General features: G+C 35.3%; 1 protein-coding gene across 2 annotated transcripts in view; it reads left to right on the forward strand.

Annotated features, from left to right (window-relative positions):
- Positions 1-20,262, forward strand: part of LOC149785278 (putative GTP-binding protein 6) — a 40,384-nt gene that overhangs the window by 9,623 nt on the left and 10,499 nt on the right. For both annotated transcript variants that reach the window (XM_089979143.1, XM_089979144.1), the window contains exons 4-8: positions 194-375; positions 3,494-3,583; positions 8,305-8,410; positions 11,933-12,050; positions 16,547-16,755. In XM_089979143.1, the coding sequence (XP_089835269.1) occupies positions 194-375; positions 3,494-3,583; positions 8,305-8,410; positions 11,933-12,050; positions 16,547-16,755 (705 nt within the window). The remainder of the gene's footprint in view (positions 1-193; positions 376-3,493; positions 3,584-8,304; positions 8,411-11,932; positions 12,051-16,546; positions 16,756-20,262) is intronic.

A 20,262-nucleotide genomic window follows, 5' to 3' on the forward strand; every position in this document is an offset into this window, starting at 1 on the left:
CAACTATAACAACAATTAATTTTTGTCTGCACTGAATTTGTTTGGTGAATTATGAGTATCACATTTCTGCCAGTATTTGCATTATGTGTTTCAACAATGTTAAAGTTTTTGTAAGTCACAGGGATGACACATCAACAAAAGAATGAGTTTAAACACCATGATCCCTATTGGAATGCTTGTTTTTATTAAACAGGATGTTGTAAATGCTCGGGAGCCACACAGAAAGGATGTTTTTGGGACTGGTAAAGTGAGGGAGCTGAAAAATTTGATTAAGGAACTTTCAGGGGTGACTGCTGTCTTTGTGAATGTGAATATGCTGCAGAAACATCAGACACAGTTCTTGAAAGATCTATGGGAAATCCCAGTATTTGACAGGTAATATCTTGAAAAGTTTCCATCCTGTATCTTGTTTGTATGTGCTAATGATTCTTCATGTACAAGGGCACTACTGTTTTGGTGATGGGTTATATTTCTCATATTTAAGTTACTACTGTTTTGGTGATGGGTTATATTCCCCATGTACAAGGGCACTACTGTTTTGATGATGGGTTATCTTCCCCATGAACAAGGACACTACTGTTTTGGTGATGGGTTATATTCCTCATGTACAAGGACACTACTGTTTTGGTGATGGGTTATATTCCTGGTGTACAGGCATAACTGTTTTGATGGGTTATAGTCCTCATGTACAAGGACACTACTGTTTTGGTGATGGGTTATATTCCTCATGTACAGGCACAACTGTTTTGATGATGGGTTATATTCCCCATGTACAAGGACACTACTGGTTTGGTGATGGGTTATATTCCTCATGTACAAGGACACTACTGTTTTGGTGATGGGTTATATTCCTGGTGTACAGGCATAACTGTTTTGATCGGTTATAGTCCTCATGTACAAGGACACTACTTGTTTTGGTGATGGGTTATATTCCTCATGTACAGGCACAACTGTTTTGATGATGGGTTATATTCCCCATGTACAAGGACACTACTGTTTTGATGATGGGTTATATTCCCCATGTACAAGGACACTAATGTTTTGGTGATGGGTTATATTCCTCATGTACAAGGACACTACTGGTTTGGTGATGGGTTATATTCCTCATGTACAGGCACAACTGTTTTGATGATGGGTTATATTCCTCATGTACAAGGACACTACTGTTTTGGTGATGGGTTATATTCCTCATGTACAGGCATAACTGTTTTGATGATGGGTTATAGTCCTTGTGTACAAGGACACTACTGGTTTGGTGATGGGTTATATTCCTCATGTACAAGGGCACTACTGTTTTGATGATGGGTTATCTTCCCCATGAACAAGGACACTACTGTTTTGGTGATGGGTTATATTCCTCATGTACAAGGACACTACTGTTTTGGTGATGGGTTATATTCCTGGTGTACAGGCATAACTGTTTTGATGGGTTATAGTCCTCATGTACAAGGACACTACTGTTTTGGTGATGGGTTATATTCCTCATGTACAGGCACAACTGTTTTGATGATGGGTTATATTCCCCATGTACAAGGACACTACTGGTTTGGTGATGGGTTATATTCCTCATGTACAAGGACACTACTGTTTTGGTGATGGGTTATATTCCTGGTGTACAGGCATAACTGTTTTGATTGGTTATAGTCCTCATGTACAAGGACACTACTTGTTTTGGTGATGGGTTATATTCCTCATGTACAGGCACAACTGTTTTGATGATGGGTTATATTCCCCATGTACAAGGACACTACTGTTTTGATGATGGGTTATATTCCCCATGTACAAGGACACTAATGTTTTGGTGATGGGTTATATTCCTCATGTACAAGGACACTACTGGTTTGGTGATGGGTTATATTCCTCATGTACAGGCACAACTGTTTTGATGATGGGTTACATTCCTCATGTACAAGGACACTACTGTTTTGGTGATGGGTTATATTCCTCATGTACAGGCATAACTGTTTTGATGATGGGTTATAGTCCTTGTGTACAAGGACACTACTGGTTTGGTGATGGGTTATATTCCTCATGTACAGGCACTACTGTTTTAGTGATACATTTTATTCTATTGACAGTTGTCACTTTTGAATAAACAGTTAATTCCTGATTTAAGTATAAGTCCTTGTTGTATCACAGATGAAACCACATAGTTATGCATAGTTATTACAAGCTAATAAAATATACATTGTGATCTGGTTGAAACCAAATTATGAATGATTTGTTAGCAGATATGCTGCCCATGCAGTTGTGGAGAAATCAAAAATGGATTAAGTGTATACAGCACAGATGGTATCAGATTAGAGAGGCTATCAGTAGTGGAGAAATCAAAGATGGATTGAGTGTATACAGCACAGATGGTATCAGATTAGAGAGGCTATCAGTAGTGGAGAAATCAAAGATGGATTGAGTGTATACAGCACAGATGGTATCAGATTAGAGAGGCTATCAGTAGTGGAGAAATCAAAGATGGATTGAGTGTATACAGCACAGATGGTTTCAGATTAGAGAGGCTATCAGTAGTGGAGAAATCAAAGATGGATTGAGTGTATACAGCACAGATGGTATCAGATTAGAGAGGCTACCGGTAGTGGAGAAATCAAAGATGGATTGAGTGTATACAGCACAGATGGTATCAGATTAGAGAGGCTATCAGTAGTGGAGAAATCAAAGATGGATTGAATGTATACAGCACAGATGGTATCAGATTAGAGAGGCTATCTGTAGTGGAGAAATCAAAGATGGATTGAGTGTATACAGCACAGATGGTATCAGATTAGAGAGGCTATCAATAGTGGAGAAATCAAAGATGGATTAAGTGTATACAGCACAGATTGTATCAAATTAGTGAGGATATCAGTAGTGAATGAAAATAATAGCTGTTTGATGGACATTTTGGTTTTAGCCACTCATATAAATATTAGAATTATTTGCATGTAACAGTAAATGCATATTTGAAAAACAATATTGACACATGTATATAGAAATATTTATAATAAGAACACAAAATGTTGTTCAAGTATGATATTAAACATTTACCAACACAAGTGTACATACACACACACACACATCATTGGCACAGCACAACTTGTTGTCTCTGATTCTTGTAAAATGGCCAACTTTATAAAGGATATTCATTACCAGTACTGGTTAAGGACTTGTGGCTATAAAAGCCATTGTCCTGCTGCTGTTGAATATCGGGAGATACTATAGTGAAAACAAGACAACAGGCAATTATACATGTTAATTATTCTTTGCTTTTGCTGGCAAAACTAATCAGTGGGTGAATCAATGAATAAGGTTACAACAAAAGGTTGAATTGAATAAGCTTCAGCACAATGTTTGTGGTTGTCTTTAATGGAAATAATGAATGCATGTGATTACTTGCTGTAATTACATCATCAGCTGATATTCATTACATTACATTACTGTGAACACTACACATTTGTCTGGGATGTATAATCTTCCTCATTTAAGAAATCTTTGTTTTCAGATATACTGTGATACTTCAAGTCTTTAAGCATCATGCAAAAACTAAGGAGGCTAAACTGCAGATAGCTCTGGCAGAAGTACCATACATCAGGTGAGTATTTTTTAATGCTGATAGTGGTTTTGGTTGATGATTGTGGTTTTGGTGGTGATAGTGATGACAGCAGGTTTTTGAAAAAATTCTTACCTAAAACATTTAAGAAATCATATGCCCACAGGGTTCATACGGTCTTTGAAGGTCTTTGAGAGTTTAGGAAATATGAGGTAGCATTTTCGAGGCCTTGAAATTTTGGGAATATCGAGCAGATTACCCTGAGGTCTTTAAAAGTCTTTGAAAATTAAAATAAACCCAAATTTGTTAATTTCTTTCCATAATCACAAATAAAATTATCCAAGGTTGTTAGATTCGGATGTATAGTCTAAACATACCAACCCGTTTGTTTGTGCTCCTGTACTGATTTCAATAATGGAAACCTTTATTGTGATAAAAAGTGCAAGGAACTTAATCAATTCATTCATTGATTTGAAATTTCTAACCTGACTGTGAGTATACTGGCCCTAACACCATCATAATCTGCAAGTTTCATGCTTAACAGAAGTTTTCATTATAATAGACAGACATGCTCGAGATCCATTTACAGTTCCTGGACAAGTCCATTTTTATCAAAGGGGTATGTGCACGATTACAGATATATATACATATCTCATCTGCTTCTGATATTTACAATATCGAATCAAGCAAAGGAAAAGAATGAAAACAAAAAATTTGCCTTTCACATTGATTTAACAAGCAGTTTAATTTCTATGTTCATGTGTGCAAAGGGATATAATTCCAAACTCTCAACGTTATGGTAATTTTCAGAATTATCTGGCAGTTACCGAATAGAATGAACTACATCATTATGTTGTCTGATGGAAAAAAGTATCCCATAGTGTATGCAATATGGCGCCTTGTTGGTATGGAAAGTCTGTTAAGCATGAAAGGTGCAGGGGATGCCAGTATATGTGCCATTCTGGTCACAGTCAGGTTAAAAATTATAAATCAATGATTCAATTGACTTACTTCTGTGCACTTTTTATCACATTAAACGTTTTCGTTATTGAAATTGGTGGTGGGGTACAAACAAACTGGGATGTATAGTCAGACTACAGTCAGGTTTTCGTGGTTTCTTTCTTTTGATGACCCATTCATTTTCATTTGTGCCACAATAACAAGCAAGCATTTGTTTGGCCATCCAAAGGTGGCCTTGGCTGTGACTTCAGTAACACATCCACTCTTCATCAAAGTAAGCCTGCTACATAACAACCTTCTTCAGAGGAAGTCAGCACCATAACTGTTTTCAGCACATTTTTTTGTTTTTTAATTTCATGGTGTGTTTTTTGTAATCATATCATTATATATGTTTTTAAGTGTTATCTAATGTTGTAAAGCACTTAGAGTTTCTAAAGATTAGGCACTATACAAAGTCCTCATTATTATTATTATTAGTGTTATTATTATTATTATTATTATTATAATCACACAAAAAATTGCCTAAGGTCGTTAGATTCGGATGTAGTCAGTTTTCCTAGCTTCTTTCTTTTGATGAATCATTCAGTTTGATTGGACGAGTTCATCAGCTTTGGCCAATCAAAATGTTCATTACACTAATTCACTTTTTTTTTTTAACAAGACATTCAGCCAGTTGAATTTTGGTTACATTGAACAAGCACTCACTTTATGTAGAAAGTGTGCGAAAGTAACAATCGCGAAAGGATTCAAAATTTGTTCAGTCGATTTACGTCTTAAGTTTTGTTTCACCTTGTGTTTAAAAATGCCAGGTCTTTGCTCTTTCAACGATAACTGGCTTGAACAAGAGAAATACAAGGAATGGCTGAAAAAGGATAAAACATGTAATCGAAAGGCATTTTGTACATTGTATAAAAAGACGATTAACTTGTCTTTGATGTGAGAAGTCATGCCAAAGATAAGATGCAAATTAGTACCTAGTAACTACACACTATTATGAATCATGTATGAGCAGGAAGAGAAGTAGAGTCCCGATGTGATTTAATATTGACTCAGTATGGAAAATTAGTGGATTAAGTTATCCAATCGGACAATCATCCCTTGAAATGCTTCAGTAGAACAGATGACAGCCTTGATGAAGTGTTTGGAATGTTCTCCAGAAAATGTTGTTGTCACATGGGCAGGCAACAGAGGAGAGAGGATTTTCTGTCAACAAATAAGTATCTGTTGAGAACCTCAGCAGTCAGCAGAGAAGTCCTCAGAACTCAAAGGCTAATCATTGACACAATGAAAAAAACAGGTGGACCTTTGGAAATCATCATTAGCAATGAAATGATGACATATGCCTCCTCTGCAAGACATAAAAAGTACCATGCCTATCTGGATAAGAAGAAAGCAGAGGAGGAGCATGAGGAGAAAATCAGAAAAGGAGAGAAACAGGAGTCAGTCATGGATGAAGTGGAAGAACTTAAAGCCAAACAGCTGCATCTTGAAGCTGACATTGCCAGCCTACATGAGTCTTCTCTTCACAAGGCAGAAGAGGCAGAGTTAAAAGTATTCATTGTGTTTGCCACAGAGTCAAATGCTCTTAGGAGAAGAGCAGAGGAAAATATGACAGCGGTAGCTTCTCGTTCCAAAATGATTGAAGAGAAAAAACAGCAACTATAATAATGCATTTAAAGCAGTGCTGAGGTCTGTTAAGAGAACAATTTATTTTATATTAAATCTGATGCATAAGTTACATATTTCTGAAATAACAATGAATGTTAACCTATCTTCCAGATCATTATAAAGCAATTGTAGGAAATTAATTAGTTTGAATTTCATCTTTAAACAATATTGTAGTATTTTGCATTCATTGTTTTCTCATATAACCTGTATACAAAATGTTAGCAAAAATAGGTCTTGGAAATCTATGTTTGTGGTCTTTGAAAGTTTGGGAAAAGTCTTTTAATTTATCATTCAGAGTTCAGTGTGAACGCTGGCCCAGCTTAAGGCAGAGCATATTCTGTTATGATGTCCATCTGTCACAGATTTCATTTGCATACAATAGCTTTAGTTCTTCAACACATACAGGGACAAAACTTTGTAAATGGCATTGCCTTTGGGGTAAGGAAGAAGCCTGTCAATTACAGGGTAAAAAGGTCTACAGTCAAGGTCACTAAGACTGAAAAGGAAATATGGTTTCCTCACAATAACATCAAGTCTACATCAAATACTGGGGGCCTCGAGTGGCCGAGTGGTCTAAAGCGCTGTCCGTTATGGATCACTGCCATCTCACCTCTGTCTGCGTGGGTTCAAGTCTAGGATTCAGCTAACGTGGGTATGTGAGAAAGCTTGCCAGTAGCTTCTCATGGGTCGGTGGTACTTCCCGGGGTTTTCCCAGGTTCTTCCTCCACCATTAATACTGGCCACCATGCATAGCCTATTGTGTGCTGAAATATGGTGTTAAACCCCACAACAACAACATCACATACTTGGACCAAACATTGTGGATGGTTTGACCTTGGGGAAGGAATGAATACTATTAATTTTGGAATCTAAAGGTCAAAGGTCTAAAGTCAAGGTCACTAAGACTAAAAAGGATAAATGGTTTCTTCACAATGACATCAATTCTACATCACATACTTGGACCAAATCTTGTGGATGGCTTGAACTTGGGGAAAGAGTGAATACTATTGATTTTGGGATCAAAAGGTCAACGGTCTAAAGTCATGGTCACTAAGACTGAAAAGGAAAAATGATTTTCTCACAGTAACAACAATTCTATATCACATACTTGGACCAAACATTGTGGATGGCTTGACCTTGGAAAAAGGATGAATACTATTAATTTTGGGATCAAAAGGTCAAAGGTATAGATCGTTGTAACTGAGAGAAGAAAATGGGTTTTGCAGAATAACTTTCATTTTTGAGAAATTTCCTTGACCTCACTTTGTGGATGGTTTTCATTTAGTGTAATAAAGAAACATATAGATTCTGGTGTCTAGGTGTCAGAGGTCACAGTCATGGAAGTCTAATAAAAAAATAATAGTTTCTGCACAGTAAGTTTAGTGCAAGACTACATACTTTGACCAGGTGATTGCAGCCTAATTAGTGCTTACATAAAGGACTGTTAAACTTGGGATAGACATAATGAGTCACTCATGGTACACATGCTGAAATTGTGTAATGTGTTTTATATAAAATTCAGTTTTTAATTCTTATGCCATATTACTAAAAGGTAAGAAAGATAAGGTCATCATTGTTCATCCACAGTAAAATCTAATGACTCTCAACAAGTAAGTACCACTCATATTTCTCTTACATGGATGCAACTAGTGTGCTTCATTCTAATAATTTACTGTGTGAATTAGATAATTTATCAAATTTTAGCTTCCAGCATGACTATGACACGTCATCTGTGAAAGAGACCATGATACAGAAATTTAGCACCAGATCAGAACTGATTGGAAGCACCTGCTCATTTTTGTTAACAACATACAGTTATTAGTTACTTTTATCACATCATGCTTCTGTGGTTGAGATTAGGCAAGCAATAGTTTTAAATTCAGTGCAAAAGAGTAGTTTCTTGACATCAAAATGACTTCCTAAAAGAATTATTACTTTGTGTTAGTAATTGGTTTGAAATATCTATTGATTAACCAATTATTTGTGATTATTTGAATTATCTTGGCAATCCTATCACTTGTTGTTCTCAGTATAGTGTTTTACTTATCTGTTAAATTATGTTCATCTTGTAATGCAACAATTTGTCAAGTCTTAACATAAAAAGTAATTTTGTTTGATGATGTATTTTTCTACAGGTATCGAATGCGTCAGTTGCAGGAAGGGGATGTGGACCGACAGATTGTGAGCGCTAACGATGTAGGGGGAGACACATTCATACAGAATAGGCACAGAATACTTCATGTGAGTAACTTTTTCCACATTACTTAAAAATTCTCCCAGTCACCCTGCCTTTCAAGCATCCTTGTAGGTATTTCACTCAGCTTAAAAATTAACAACAGCCAAGGGCATCAAGGGAGGTAATAGGCAAGAGTTATTTCCCTTTGTCTATGATTTAGACAGAAAAGATGAATTTTCATGTTTTAATAGGATTCGATTCATGAGGTGGCAGGCTTATATCCCTAACAATAACGTCGTCTGGTAAAAATTCTTAGAGAAACATAATTTACTGAAAAATTTGCTTTTCATGTCCCTATTCACCTGGCCTCATGCAAGTTCCTTTGATTTGCCTTTCAAGAAGAAATATACGAATTTTGTGCACTCCCATTTGGGTTCAACATCATTGCATAAGCATTCACAAAAACTATTAGCTGCATCATCACCCTCTTCGGGTCAACTTCATCCATAGCAATTGCAGCATATCTGGACAATGTCCTCCAAAAGTACATGGTAAGTTCATTTCTTGTGAAGGGCAGGAATGATCCGACCCGACCCTTTTAGGTTACTTTAGCTGTTTTGTGAATTGAGAACAGTCAATCTCAACTCATCCCAGCATTTCGTAGTTTTTTATCAATCTCATCATCATCCTTCTCCCTGACACATGGCACAGATTATCAAACTTGTGAAGTACTGTACATTTCCAAGAAGTAGATTACAATAAAATAGGTCATATATATAATGCCTCAGTTTGCACAGTGCAGTAGCAAATCTGATTCTGCTTGGCGACCTTTTTATGTGACCTTTGCAGATGGCCCAACTGGCCCAGTGGAAGGAATTCCATTGCAAAAACCCCAACCAAAAGTTAAGGTATGTATGGACACCAGTTTATACCATTTGGGAGCCCACCCATAGCCATACATTGATACAGCCATTGGTAAGTGAGTACCAGAGGAATTACCTCTTCACATCAACCTCCTGGAAATGTGACTATAATCAATGCATTTCATTTCTGGAATGATCAACTCTTTTCCGCTGGTCACTTTCTCTCCCAGCTAAATATAACTATCCGGAACAGAAACATTCTGGGCAGACTTAGCATCTTAGATAGTTTGCTGTCAGGAAGGGGCTAGATCCTTCAAACTACATGGTTCAATTATCAATCAGCCTTTCATCGGATTTTTGCACATTGAGACATTCAGTGATAGACCTTGTTTGCAACAAGATGGAGTCATAAACTGCCCATCTTTGTATCTCTAGTCTTGGACTCAAAAACTTGGAAAGGGTTTTGTACCTTTGCCTATCCTCTCCCCCTGCTTATAGTTTTGGTACTGAAAATAATAACAAAAATTGAGAGGAAAAACTCCAAGCTGATTCTGACAGCACCTCTCAGATGGGACAGCTTATGGGTTTTCAGTTGGCGGAGTCTAGCCATAGATCTTCCCAAAAAGATCCCAGTGAAACAGAACTTGTTCAGATAGCCGCAGCCACAGGTATTTCACCCCATTCCAGGCCAACTACTCCTCCATGTGTCTAACTCATTTCAGGAGAGCCCAGCAATGAAAGGAATTTAAAATTTTGATTGGGAGATAATCTAGTGAACTTGAAGGCCATCCACTTTTGAGACTTAAAAGAGAAAGTGGCTTTTGTTTAGAGACTGGTATAAGGTCTGTAACATCATCTCTTTGAGTGTCTCAGTCATAAAGCTGGCAGATTATTTTCTCCGACTGTTTGAGTAGAACAAGTTAGCCCTGATTACTATCAAAGACTACCATTCCAAAATATCTGACACTTTTAGGCATCATGTCAGAGGGTATATTGGTCACGATAAAGATCTATCCGACCTGTTAGCCAATTATGATGTGAATAAGAAAAAATTTCCTTACTCTGTTTCCAAAATGGAACCTCTCATGGGTTTTAATATAGCCCTATTCAAATCCAGTTGAACCTTCAACCAGATCCTTGCTGAAGCTACGATCATGTGGGACTTGCTTTCGGATAGCTGTAGCCTTGGCATTCATGGTGAGTTACATGCCCTTTCAATGGACCCAAACTAAATACATCCAAACTTTATAGAATAAGTTGATTATAGCTCAGCTTAAATTTGGAACCACTTGAATTACAATATATCAAAAATTATTTTCCCAGTGTTAATGTCTTTGGGTAAGTATTATCAGAGAAACATAATTTACTGAAATATTTGCTATCTTGAACTTAATTTATTAAAATATTAAGTTACCTTTTTCAATTATCAGAAATAAGTTTGTTAAATTTGTCAGTTTTTGCTTGTTTTTTTCTTTATTCTCCAAAGCAAGTGAGGCTCAGCAGAGCTTGGGGCCAAAAGGGGAATTCTTAATTGGTCTCACAGTGCCAATTGCAGATGTGACATAGCATTCTGCAGAATCCTTGTTACACAGTTAATGTTAGAGAAAAATTAAAACTAGTTCCAAGTTATAATATTAGATGGGGAGTTTAAATTTACTTAACACTCACTGAATTTTATTTCAGTGGTGTATGCTGATTATATCTGTATACTGTGTATACCTGTATACTGTGTATATCTGTATACTATGTATATCTGTATACTGTATATATCTGTATACTCTGTATATCTGTATTCTGTGTATATCTGTATACTCTGTATATCTGTATAATGTTTATCTGTATACTATGTATCTGTATAAATGCTATGTATATCTGTGTACTATGTATATCTGTATACTTGTATATCTGTATACTGTATATATCTGTATACTGTGTATATCTGTATACTGTGTATATCTGTATACTATGTATATCTGTATACTGTGTATATCTGTATACTATGTATATCTGTATACTGTGTATATCTGTGTACTGTGTATATCTGTATACTGTGTATATCTGTATGCTGTGTATATCTGTATACTATATATATCTGTGTACTGTGCATATCTGTATACTGTGTATATATGTATACTGTTATATTTGTAACCTATATATAACCTTAGAAATCACCATTTCTGTATGCAATTATTTAAACTTGACTGCCAGGGTTTTTGTGTTCTGCATCATGATTTCTGGATGTGACAACATATTTTTAGTAATATTCTGGAAACCACAATGTTTAAGTTTATTGTCTGTAATGTTTGAGTTTATTGTCTGTGATGTTTGAGTTTGCTGTCTGTGATGTTTGAGTTTCTTGTCCATGATATTTGAGTTTATTGTCTATGTTATTTGAGTTTATTGTCCGTAATGTTTAAATTTATTGTCTGTGATGTTTGAATTTATTGTCTGTGATGTTTGTGTTTGTGGTCTATGATGTTTAGATGTGACAATATATTACAATTCTGGAAACGATGATGTTTGAGATTATTGTCCATAATGTTTGAGTTTGTTGTCTGTGATGTTTGGGTTTATTATCAATGATGTTTGAGTTTATTGTCTGTGATGCTCAAGTTTATTCTCTTTGATGTTCGAGTGTATTGTATGTGATCTTTGATCTTATTGTCTGTGGTGTTTGAGATCATTTTCTATTATGTTTGAGTTTTTTTATCTGTGATGTTTCAGAACCGTGAGAGGAAATTACAAAAGATGCTCATTGACTTGAAGAAGCAGAGAGAGGTCAACCGCAAGGGTCGCTTGAAGAAGATCCCCACAGTTGCTGTTGTTGGCTACACTAACTGTGGTAAATCATTAAGCAAATTACAATATAAATGTGACACCAGCTGTACAAGAATTTCTTTGTATGCCATATCTAGTTACTAACTGAAATTGAAATTCATTAACTTGTTCAAAATAAATGAGCTCGTATGATGTCAGGGATTATAATATTGCTATTGATTTTTGAAGTATTTGTACTTGAGTATAAGTCGACTCAGCTATAAGTTGACACCCCTCCCCACCCAATTTTATGGCTACAAAAAGCCAATTTCTCTTTTACCCTCCTATAAGTCAGGGTTTATTTTGCAAATCTGATCCATCTGAAGGTGTGACTTAATCAGCGAGTCAGAGTCACACTTTGTAAAAATAAAAAAGTAAAGTTGGATGGATGGATAAAGACAAAACCAAAGTCAACTTCATATATATTATTGAGTGGAATGTATCACAAATAATTTGACAAGTTACAATTTGTCCTGCTTTGTGTAATAAAATCAGTAATGCTTAACATTTTAATTCCATTTGTGTAATCTATTCTTCAATTCAATTATTGGTCACATACCAGTATAAAAACAGTAGTTTGGAATGGTCTGATTCACATTATCCCATAATGTTAATTCCAAACATCGTACAAATAAACAATGAAAGTTAAGTCCATTTTTTTGTATTTCACAGTATCCATAAATGTCACTTTTTAATGTTATCTGCTACATAGTCAAAGAAGTCATCTTCATTGTCTTATAAAGTTCTGAAATCCTCCATCATCATCTACTCTTTGTAAGTTATCACTGTCTGTCATTATAAATATCTGACAACTCTGTTTCCTTGCCTTCACTGTCATTATTTTGGTGCTTTTGAAGAGACAGAGCTTGGGCTGTGTAAGCAACACTTTGATCATACAGTCAGTGAAATCTATCAAAGGATGCAACTGAACATGTATCAATTGTGTGGCAAGATCACAGGGAGTTCAAATAACCACCTTCTGTCACTTGGCACTGAGCAAGTATCAAACTTGTGGCTTGATCAAAGGGTTGTCACATGGGAAAATAAAGATGGTGCTGCCTTTACAAGCTAAGCAATTAAGGTCAAACATGCACATGAAGTTGTAGAACTCTACTTGGCTCTAAGCAAGTATTAAATTCTTTGCCCAATCAAAAGGATTGTCAACTTGAAAGCAAAGTGAATGCTGCCTTTACAAGCGAAGGGCTTATTGGGCTACATGCATGTGCAAAAAGCTTGGGATATATGACTTGGAAATTAAATGACTTTTGGAAAAGGAAATTATAATTAAATCAATACTTTTAATGCATAAAACTCAGTGTTTGTCAAGCAAAATACAAATATTAACACAGGTTGTTCAGACTTGCACTAATGGAAACAATATACATGCTAGTAAACATCCATGGTAAGCAACATTGAATGAAACTTGATGTAGCTTTTGGTAGTATTTAATTTGCTGGTAATATTTTCAAATTATTAAATCCAAAAAACTGTAGATACAGGTATTGCTTCATGAATACTGTCAAGAAAATGATAAACACAATGCATACTATATATGCATTTCTTAATGGAATAGTAACATAAAAATGTACAATTATTTTAATTGACAGTACTTTTATGTTCTGAAAACATCTTGAGTTTCCAACATCACCCCTAGGTTTATCATATTTTTGGTGATGTGCTTATCCAGTGGTAGCTGTGGCTAATTGCTGTTTCTAGTTGGGTGATGCAATACATGTAAATACGGTACCTGATTTAGAGGTACCCTGGCAGTGGTCATGGTCAGCTTCTCATTGCCATTTGATCCTAAGTACAGAACACTAAACCTCTGATTTAAACCAAGGAACAGAACACTAAGCTGTGTGCCTCCCATTTGAAGCAGTGCAAAAGTTCAGCATGTTGCTGTTACAGTCAGTACTATTGATTAAAAGACATTCATTCAGCCCTTCCTTCAGTCTCGCTTTACATGCAAATGCTTGTACATTAGTGTTGAATAAGGTGTTTGAATGTGGGCATATCAATGCATTAACATTAGGTTTTATTTGGTGTAAATAACCAAGTGTTTTGTTATTTTCTTCTTGTTCTGTGGCCTTACCCAAACATTTGACTTCATATTCCTTATCTCATGTGATTTCTGGATTATGTAACCATGTTACATTCACCATTTGCTCAGTAGCAAGAAATTTTATGAGAAGGGAAGTTAAAGGTTAATGTGGTGTCAATTTTCATCACTTGGTAAAAAGTGGTATTTTTATATGTACTTATATTTATGGATCTGAGGAAGTTTTTTTCTTTGCTGAAGAATCATTCTTCTTTGAGTTTCTTATTTCCTGGTTTGAAACAACCATAAAATCAATCATAATTGATACCCATGAAAAATTGCATCTTTTGTACTCAGTGATAGGGAAAGATCTTACAGTTAATATACTTTTCAAGCCAAAACTCATATTTCTTTTTATAAACTCCCAATATCTGATTTAGACATTATATTGTCTGTCAAAAATCAGCCCCCTTGCACACATCCAGCAAATGTGAATGTTTTGGAAATTACATTTTCACAATTTAGTGTGAGTGTATTAACGAGAAATTATTTATTTGGATTCAAATTGAATGTAAGAGAAAAACTACAGAAATAATGCTTCTATATGCACATTTTTGATGGAATTACTATTATGGATACAGCCAGATCAGCAGATGAGTGTGCATACTCTATTTACTTCAGTTTTATTTGTAAATTTATATGTATGTACCATAGTCTAATAAATGAAACACCAAATCTGTGTTGATACTGATGGAATATGTTTTTGGGGTCTAACAGCATCTATTCATAAAATACAGGAAAGATTTGCAGACAAATCTGTCCACAACATATCGGTGCACATTTTAGACACTTACCATATTTCTCGCATCTCTTGAACTATTGTCGATTGAAGGGTCCTTTTTATATGTACAGAATATTTCCAGATTAAATCCTATGCTTGGTGACTTGTAAATCCATGTGGAATAACACAACCCTATATCCTTTGGCCATTTTGAATTTTGTGATAGATATGGCTGTTACCAAATACTGGTAAGTGTCTAAACTATGTTTGTTCCAGAAAGATTTGCATGCAGAAAAATTACACATTTTAATCGACAGGTGAGATCAGACCAACAAATCCATCAGTATCAACACAAGTTTGGGTATCTAATTTATTGGACTATACATACCAATGAAAATGTTTTCTCTGTCCCCCAAAACTAAATATTAAATATGTAAGAACTGTTTTATGTATTTCTATTTTAATTTGCATCAAGTCGGTAATTGTATCAGTGAAGTCCATTTTTTTCTATCAACAAGGTAAGCAAGATCTCCCTAAATTGTTATGAATGTCTTAGTAGTTTCAACCCATCCATCCATGCAGAAAGACTATATTAGTGTACTGTGTTTTACTTTACTTTATGTGGTATTGATTATTTTTTAAATTTGGTCAATATTTTTTGCAGTTGTGGACATTGTTTATTTGCAGCAGCATTGGTGCATGTTTTTGGTTGTTTATTGGCACTCACTGCGTATATGTATTCACTCAGTTAAGTAATGGGTGTTATGATTTGTGAACTCTTGTGGGTTGGTATTTTCCAACTTTTTTGTTATTCTTGTCATTTCAGTCAAACGGGTGACAAAATGCAGTAACAAAAATCCCATTGTCACCGCTTCTCTTGCTGGAATGGTGTCATTAACATCCAGTTTTAGCAAAAACACTTCTTGAAATATTTAGTTGGTTCTTAATTTTTAAAGCTATACCTGTTTGACCTGGGGGTCAAGTCAAAATTTATTGCTATAACTTTTGTACTTGATCAAATTTATGAACAAAGTAACTAGCACGTATACAAGTCAAGTTTGACGAGATTTTGTTCAATAAGCAAGTTGATAGGACATTGATTTTAATGTCAGAGGTCTTGAGTCAAATTTTTAGCTGTACTTGCTTGTGAGCATGATAATACAAAAAAATATGAATTGAGTTTTATCATACCCAGTTTGTGAATATATCTGATGCACAGTGTTTTAACCAAACTTAGCACGTTCATTTATCTTGACATTTTCTCACATGAATTCATTGATTTTCTGTCCATGATATCAGATTCAAGGTCAAAAACCTTGACAAAGAATTCCATACTGTACTTACTGATATTTTGTGAACATGTTAACTCAGACTTGTTAGAAAATATTTTTATTTCCAAATTTGTTGGAGTTTCTGAAGAATATTAGAGGTAGTTTCTATATTCAGCAGTTAAATAGAATAAAAGGACAAAAAAATATGGAATTATTATGAATTCCTGGAAATTTTTGTCAGTCAGGAGAACATCATTCCTTGCCAGGAAACTCTTGTAAGGGGGGGGTGCAGTGGCATGCTTAGGGGCTTTATACTAACATCATAAGGAGAATGAACATTGAACAAAGTAAACCCTGATCTTCTTTGGCATTAAGCAATAATTGGCAGATCTGGGTCGATGCTGAGAAGACAATAAACCATTTTTCTTCAGGAAAGACAACATTGATAAAGACCCTTACTGGAGATGCTGACATGGAACCCAAGGACCAACTTTTTGCCACAATGGATGTGACTGCTCATGCTGGATTTTTACCAAATAAAATGCGTGCAGTTTTCATAGACACTGTGGGATTCATTACAGATCTTCCAGCCAGCCTTGCCACAGCCTTTGCAGCAACATTAGAAGATACACTGCTTGCAGTGAGTAGCTTAAGTTCCGAATATAAATCATAAAATTTTCAGCATCACCGAATACATGTTTTCTGTAAATTAAGCACATTTTTTCTTCAATTACTGATTGGCATAATGTGTGTTCGATATGCAGTGGAACTGGAATATAAATTTTTTAGGATTATTTAATTCAGATAAATACCAGCTGTATTTTTTTATAACTTTAAGGAGGATGTAATCTACCTTTTTGCAAAAATCAGGGAACAAGGTATTCACAGTTCTGTTTATCTTTCACACATTCATTTCTGTTCTATAATTTTTAACCTTTTTTAAATAATGGATGAACTTGGTGTTTGCATGTGTGTGTGTGTGTGTGTGTGTGTGTGTGTGTGTGTGTGATTTGGATTTTTAACATAGCTTTAACAATTTTTCAGTCATATCGCTACGATGTCTGCAGTGTGACAGTTTATAGTGACGTCTAGCACTGGGACATCATGCCGCAGACATGTAGCATGATGTCCCACCCAGTCATATTATCCTGACACCAGGTTGACCAGTCCTAACACTAACCTCCTAATGCTGAGTGCCAAGTGAGGCAGCTGTTAGTACTATTTTTATAAGTCTTTGGTATGGCTGCCGGGGATCAAACCCATGACCTCCCGCATCCAAGGCGGGTGCACTATTAGGCCACCGGAGCAGTCCTGGATGAATTTGGTAGATATACCTATATACAATCATTAGAAAGTGTTTCATGTACCTCATTACCATCCTCATTTCAAGGTCAGGGTCACAGGTAAATAGTTTGCAGATTTCTGTTACACATTCCTTTCAGATCAATAACTTAGGAGACATTTAAGATGAATGAATGAAACTTATATGGTCACTAGAAAATGTGTCAAGTAATATATTGTGTGTACTGGGGTGTAGACTTTTTTAAGGTCACAGGTCTGTATTTCAAGTTTTCCATCATCTTTTCACTTCTATTCCTTAAATCTTTAGGGCCGTTTGTAAATAATAGACTAAACAAATGTATGCTTATAGATAATATTTTGAGATATATTGCATACTTCATTCGGCTCCAACCTTCAGGGCCAAGGTCACTGGTCCATATTTTACATTTTCCATAACACTTTCCTTTCTCCGCTACAGCTTTAGAATCATTTGAAATAACTGAGTGCAACTTAGTGTACTTTACACATCATTGCTAAAATATGTTTTGAATACCATATTTAGATCTTTCTTCATAGTCAAGGTAACTGGTCAAAATTTCTACTTTTTATCACATTTGTTTATCTATTTAACTTAACAGCTGTTTGAGAAAAATAGAAGAAGTCGGTATACTTATGCATCATTACCTGAAAGTGTTTTATAAATGACTTTTGATATTCCATCTTCATTGTCAGGTTTACATGTTATTATTATATGCTCATTTTTGTCTCTGTTAACTTTACATTGTCAGAATCGTGCAATATTTTATGATATTGCACACCTTCATATTGCACTCACATGCACAAGACATGTTCCCAATAGTGTATTAGGAACTACTTTGTAAACAAATCGTGTACACTCGTGTAGTAGACGCTTTATGTTTTGGTTGATTAAATTTGTTTCTGAATGAACTAAAACAGATGTTTTATGGACTGCCACATACCAGCTGCTTTACAATATTCCACGTTAACTTTTTTGATACATTTTTTCTGATTTAGGCTAGCAATAAACAAAAGATAAATCATAAAATTGCTGGGTCCCTACAAATAACATGCAAGTGACAAGGCATAAACATGTCTTCCTTAGCTGGTAATAAGAATGGCAAAAAATATACTTAAAGTTTTACATCCTGAATTTTCTCAAAATGTACTTACTTAGTTCAGCAAACCCGAACTACATGAGCCATGTCATGGGTTCTAAAGCTTCATTACACATTTCAAAAATGTACTGTTATTTTGACTACATTCCAAGTGCAATTACATCCTCCTTATTGCGCTCAAAATGAAATGAGCATTATATTCCATAGCATCTTTTTGATAATTACAATTGAAAGACTTCATATTTTTCCCACATTATGATTCCAAACATTCAATGACAGGACAGAAACACACTTGCAGATGTCAGCACGCTGCTCCCTTGCTGCTGAAATCAGATGTACTTCACACAGAATTGGCACAGATAAATCCAGTACATAATCACGAAATTTCATAGAATCAACAAAAATACCAAAGTCTATTCATTCCAGACCAAATGGAAAAGTTGTTGCAATGTGCATTCATTCACAATATGACTCTAAATTTCAATTTTATGTACACCAAAATGCCATTTTCTTTTGAAAGTGATGTCCAGTGTGCAACTAAGTTCAGATCTGGGTGGAGTTATGTGAACATTAATAATGTTGTTGTTGTGTAATGCTGAATCTGCACTTGTGTATTTAGTTTGGAATATGGCATACATTCAGTTAATTTGTTTCTTATGGTGTATTTTGTTTATATAATTAAGCCTTATGTATAATAAGAAAATAACATTTAATAAAAAGGTTACTGCATTTGTACGTGAAAATATGAACTTTTTTGTCTGATCGATATACTGCACTCCCAAGGTCATGCAGTATATCATCCGAAAAACTTGTTCATATTTACCCATACAAATGCAGTAACCTATAATTATTGTATGTCTTTTTAATTTTTCTCATAGCTTGAAAGTTGTTGATACCTTTACATCTTGAAGGTCAAGGTTTCTGCCCACCTCAGTATACAGTTTACAGTATAACTCATATGCCCATAGAGCCAGACACTTGTTTACTTCCATGTTTGACCATTAATTCTACAGCTCAGTCACAAAGGTCACCACCAGGGTGCATCATGGTACAATTTTTGGTGACCCCACCATGATATGTAAAGAACAAAGAATCAGTGGAATTGCTTGCTTGTTTCTGATATAAAGAAGTTAGCAGTTAAAAGTCAGAATATTTTTCCTGCCCAATGAATTACCTGAATTTTAGTCTGCCATGTTAAATCAAAAAACCAAGGTAGTATACATTCTGCACTCAGTCAATAAAAGGAATAATATTTGTCATTATCAGAGGCCTTTCTTCCACCCTGCTCTGACATACTTCATTAGTCAATGTCCAAGAAAAGAATGAGTCACTATTGCACATAGGTCTTTGATGTTGACTCTAACTGGGTCAGTGTACATCTTTAAACCTTTTAGAATGAGAAGATGGTACATATAACAGATGATGGGTTTTTCCCATTGGTGGAAAGGGTCAGTTGTATAGTATTACATCATTAAAATTGGTTTTACCCTTAAAAAAATTACATGTCTCTGGCCAATATGCACCTAAAATACATCAAGCATGTAGAAAATAGTAGTATTTTTGTTTAGTCAAAATTAGCAAAGAAATACCATAGAACTGGTGCCGAGTGCAAAATTACTAGGAATCTGGCACCCCTGCTGAAATGTATATGCATTTGACCTTAGCTCAGAAGTCATCACCATCACATGTATATGCATTTGACCTTAGCTCAAAAGTCATCACCATCACAT

Source organism: Sinohyriopsis cumingii, chromosome 13 (assembly GCF_028554795.1).
Source record: "Sinohyriopsis cumingii isolate HCF-2022 chromosome 13, ASM2855479v2, whole genome shotgun sequence".
Taxonomy (NCBI): Eukaryota; Metazoa; Mollusca; class Bivalvia; order Unionida; family Unionidae; genus Sinohyriopsis; species Sinohyriopsis cumingii.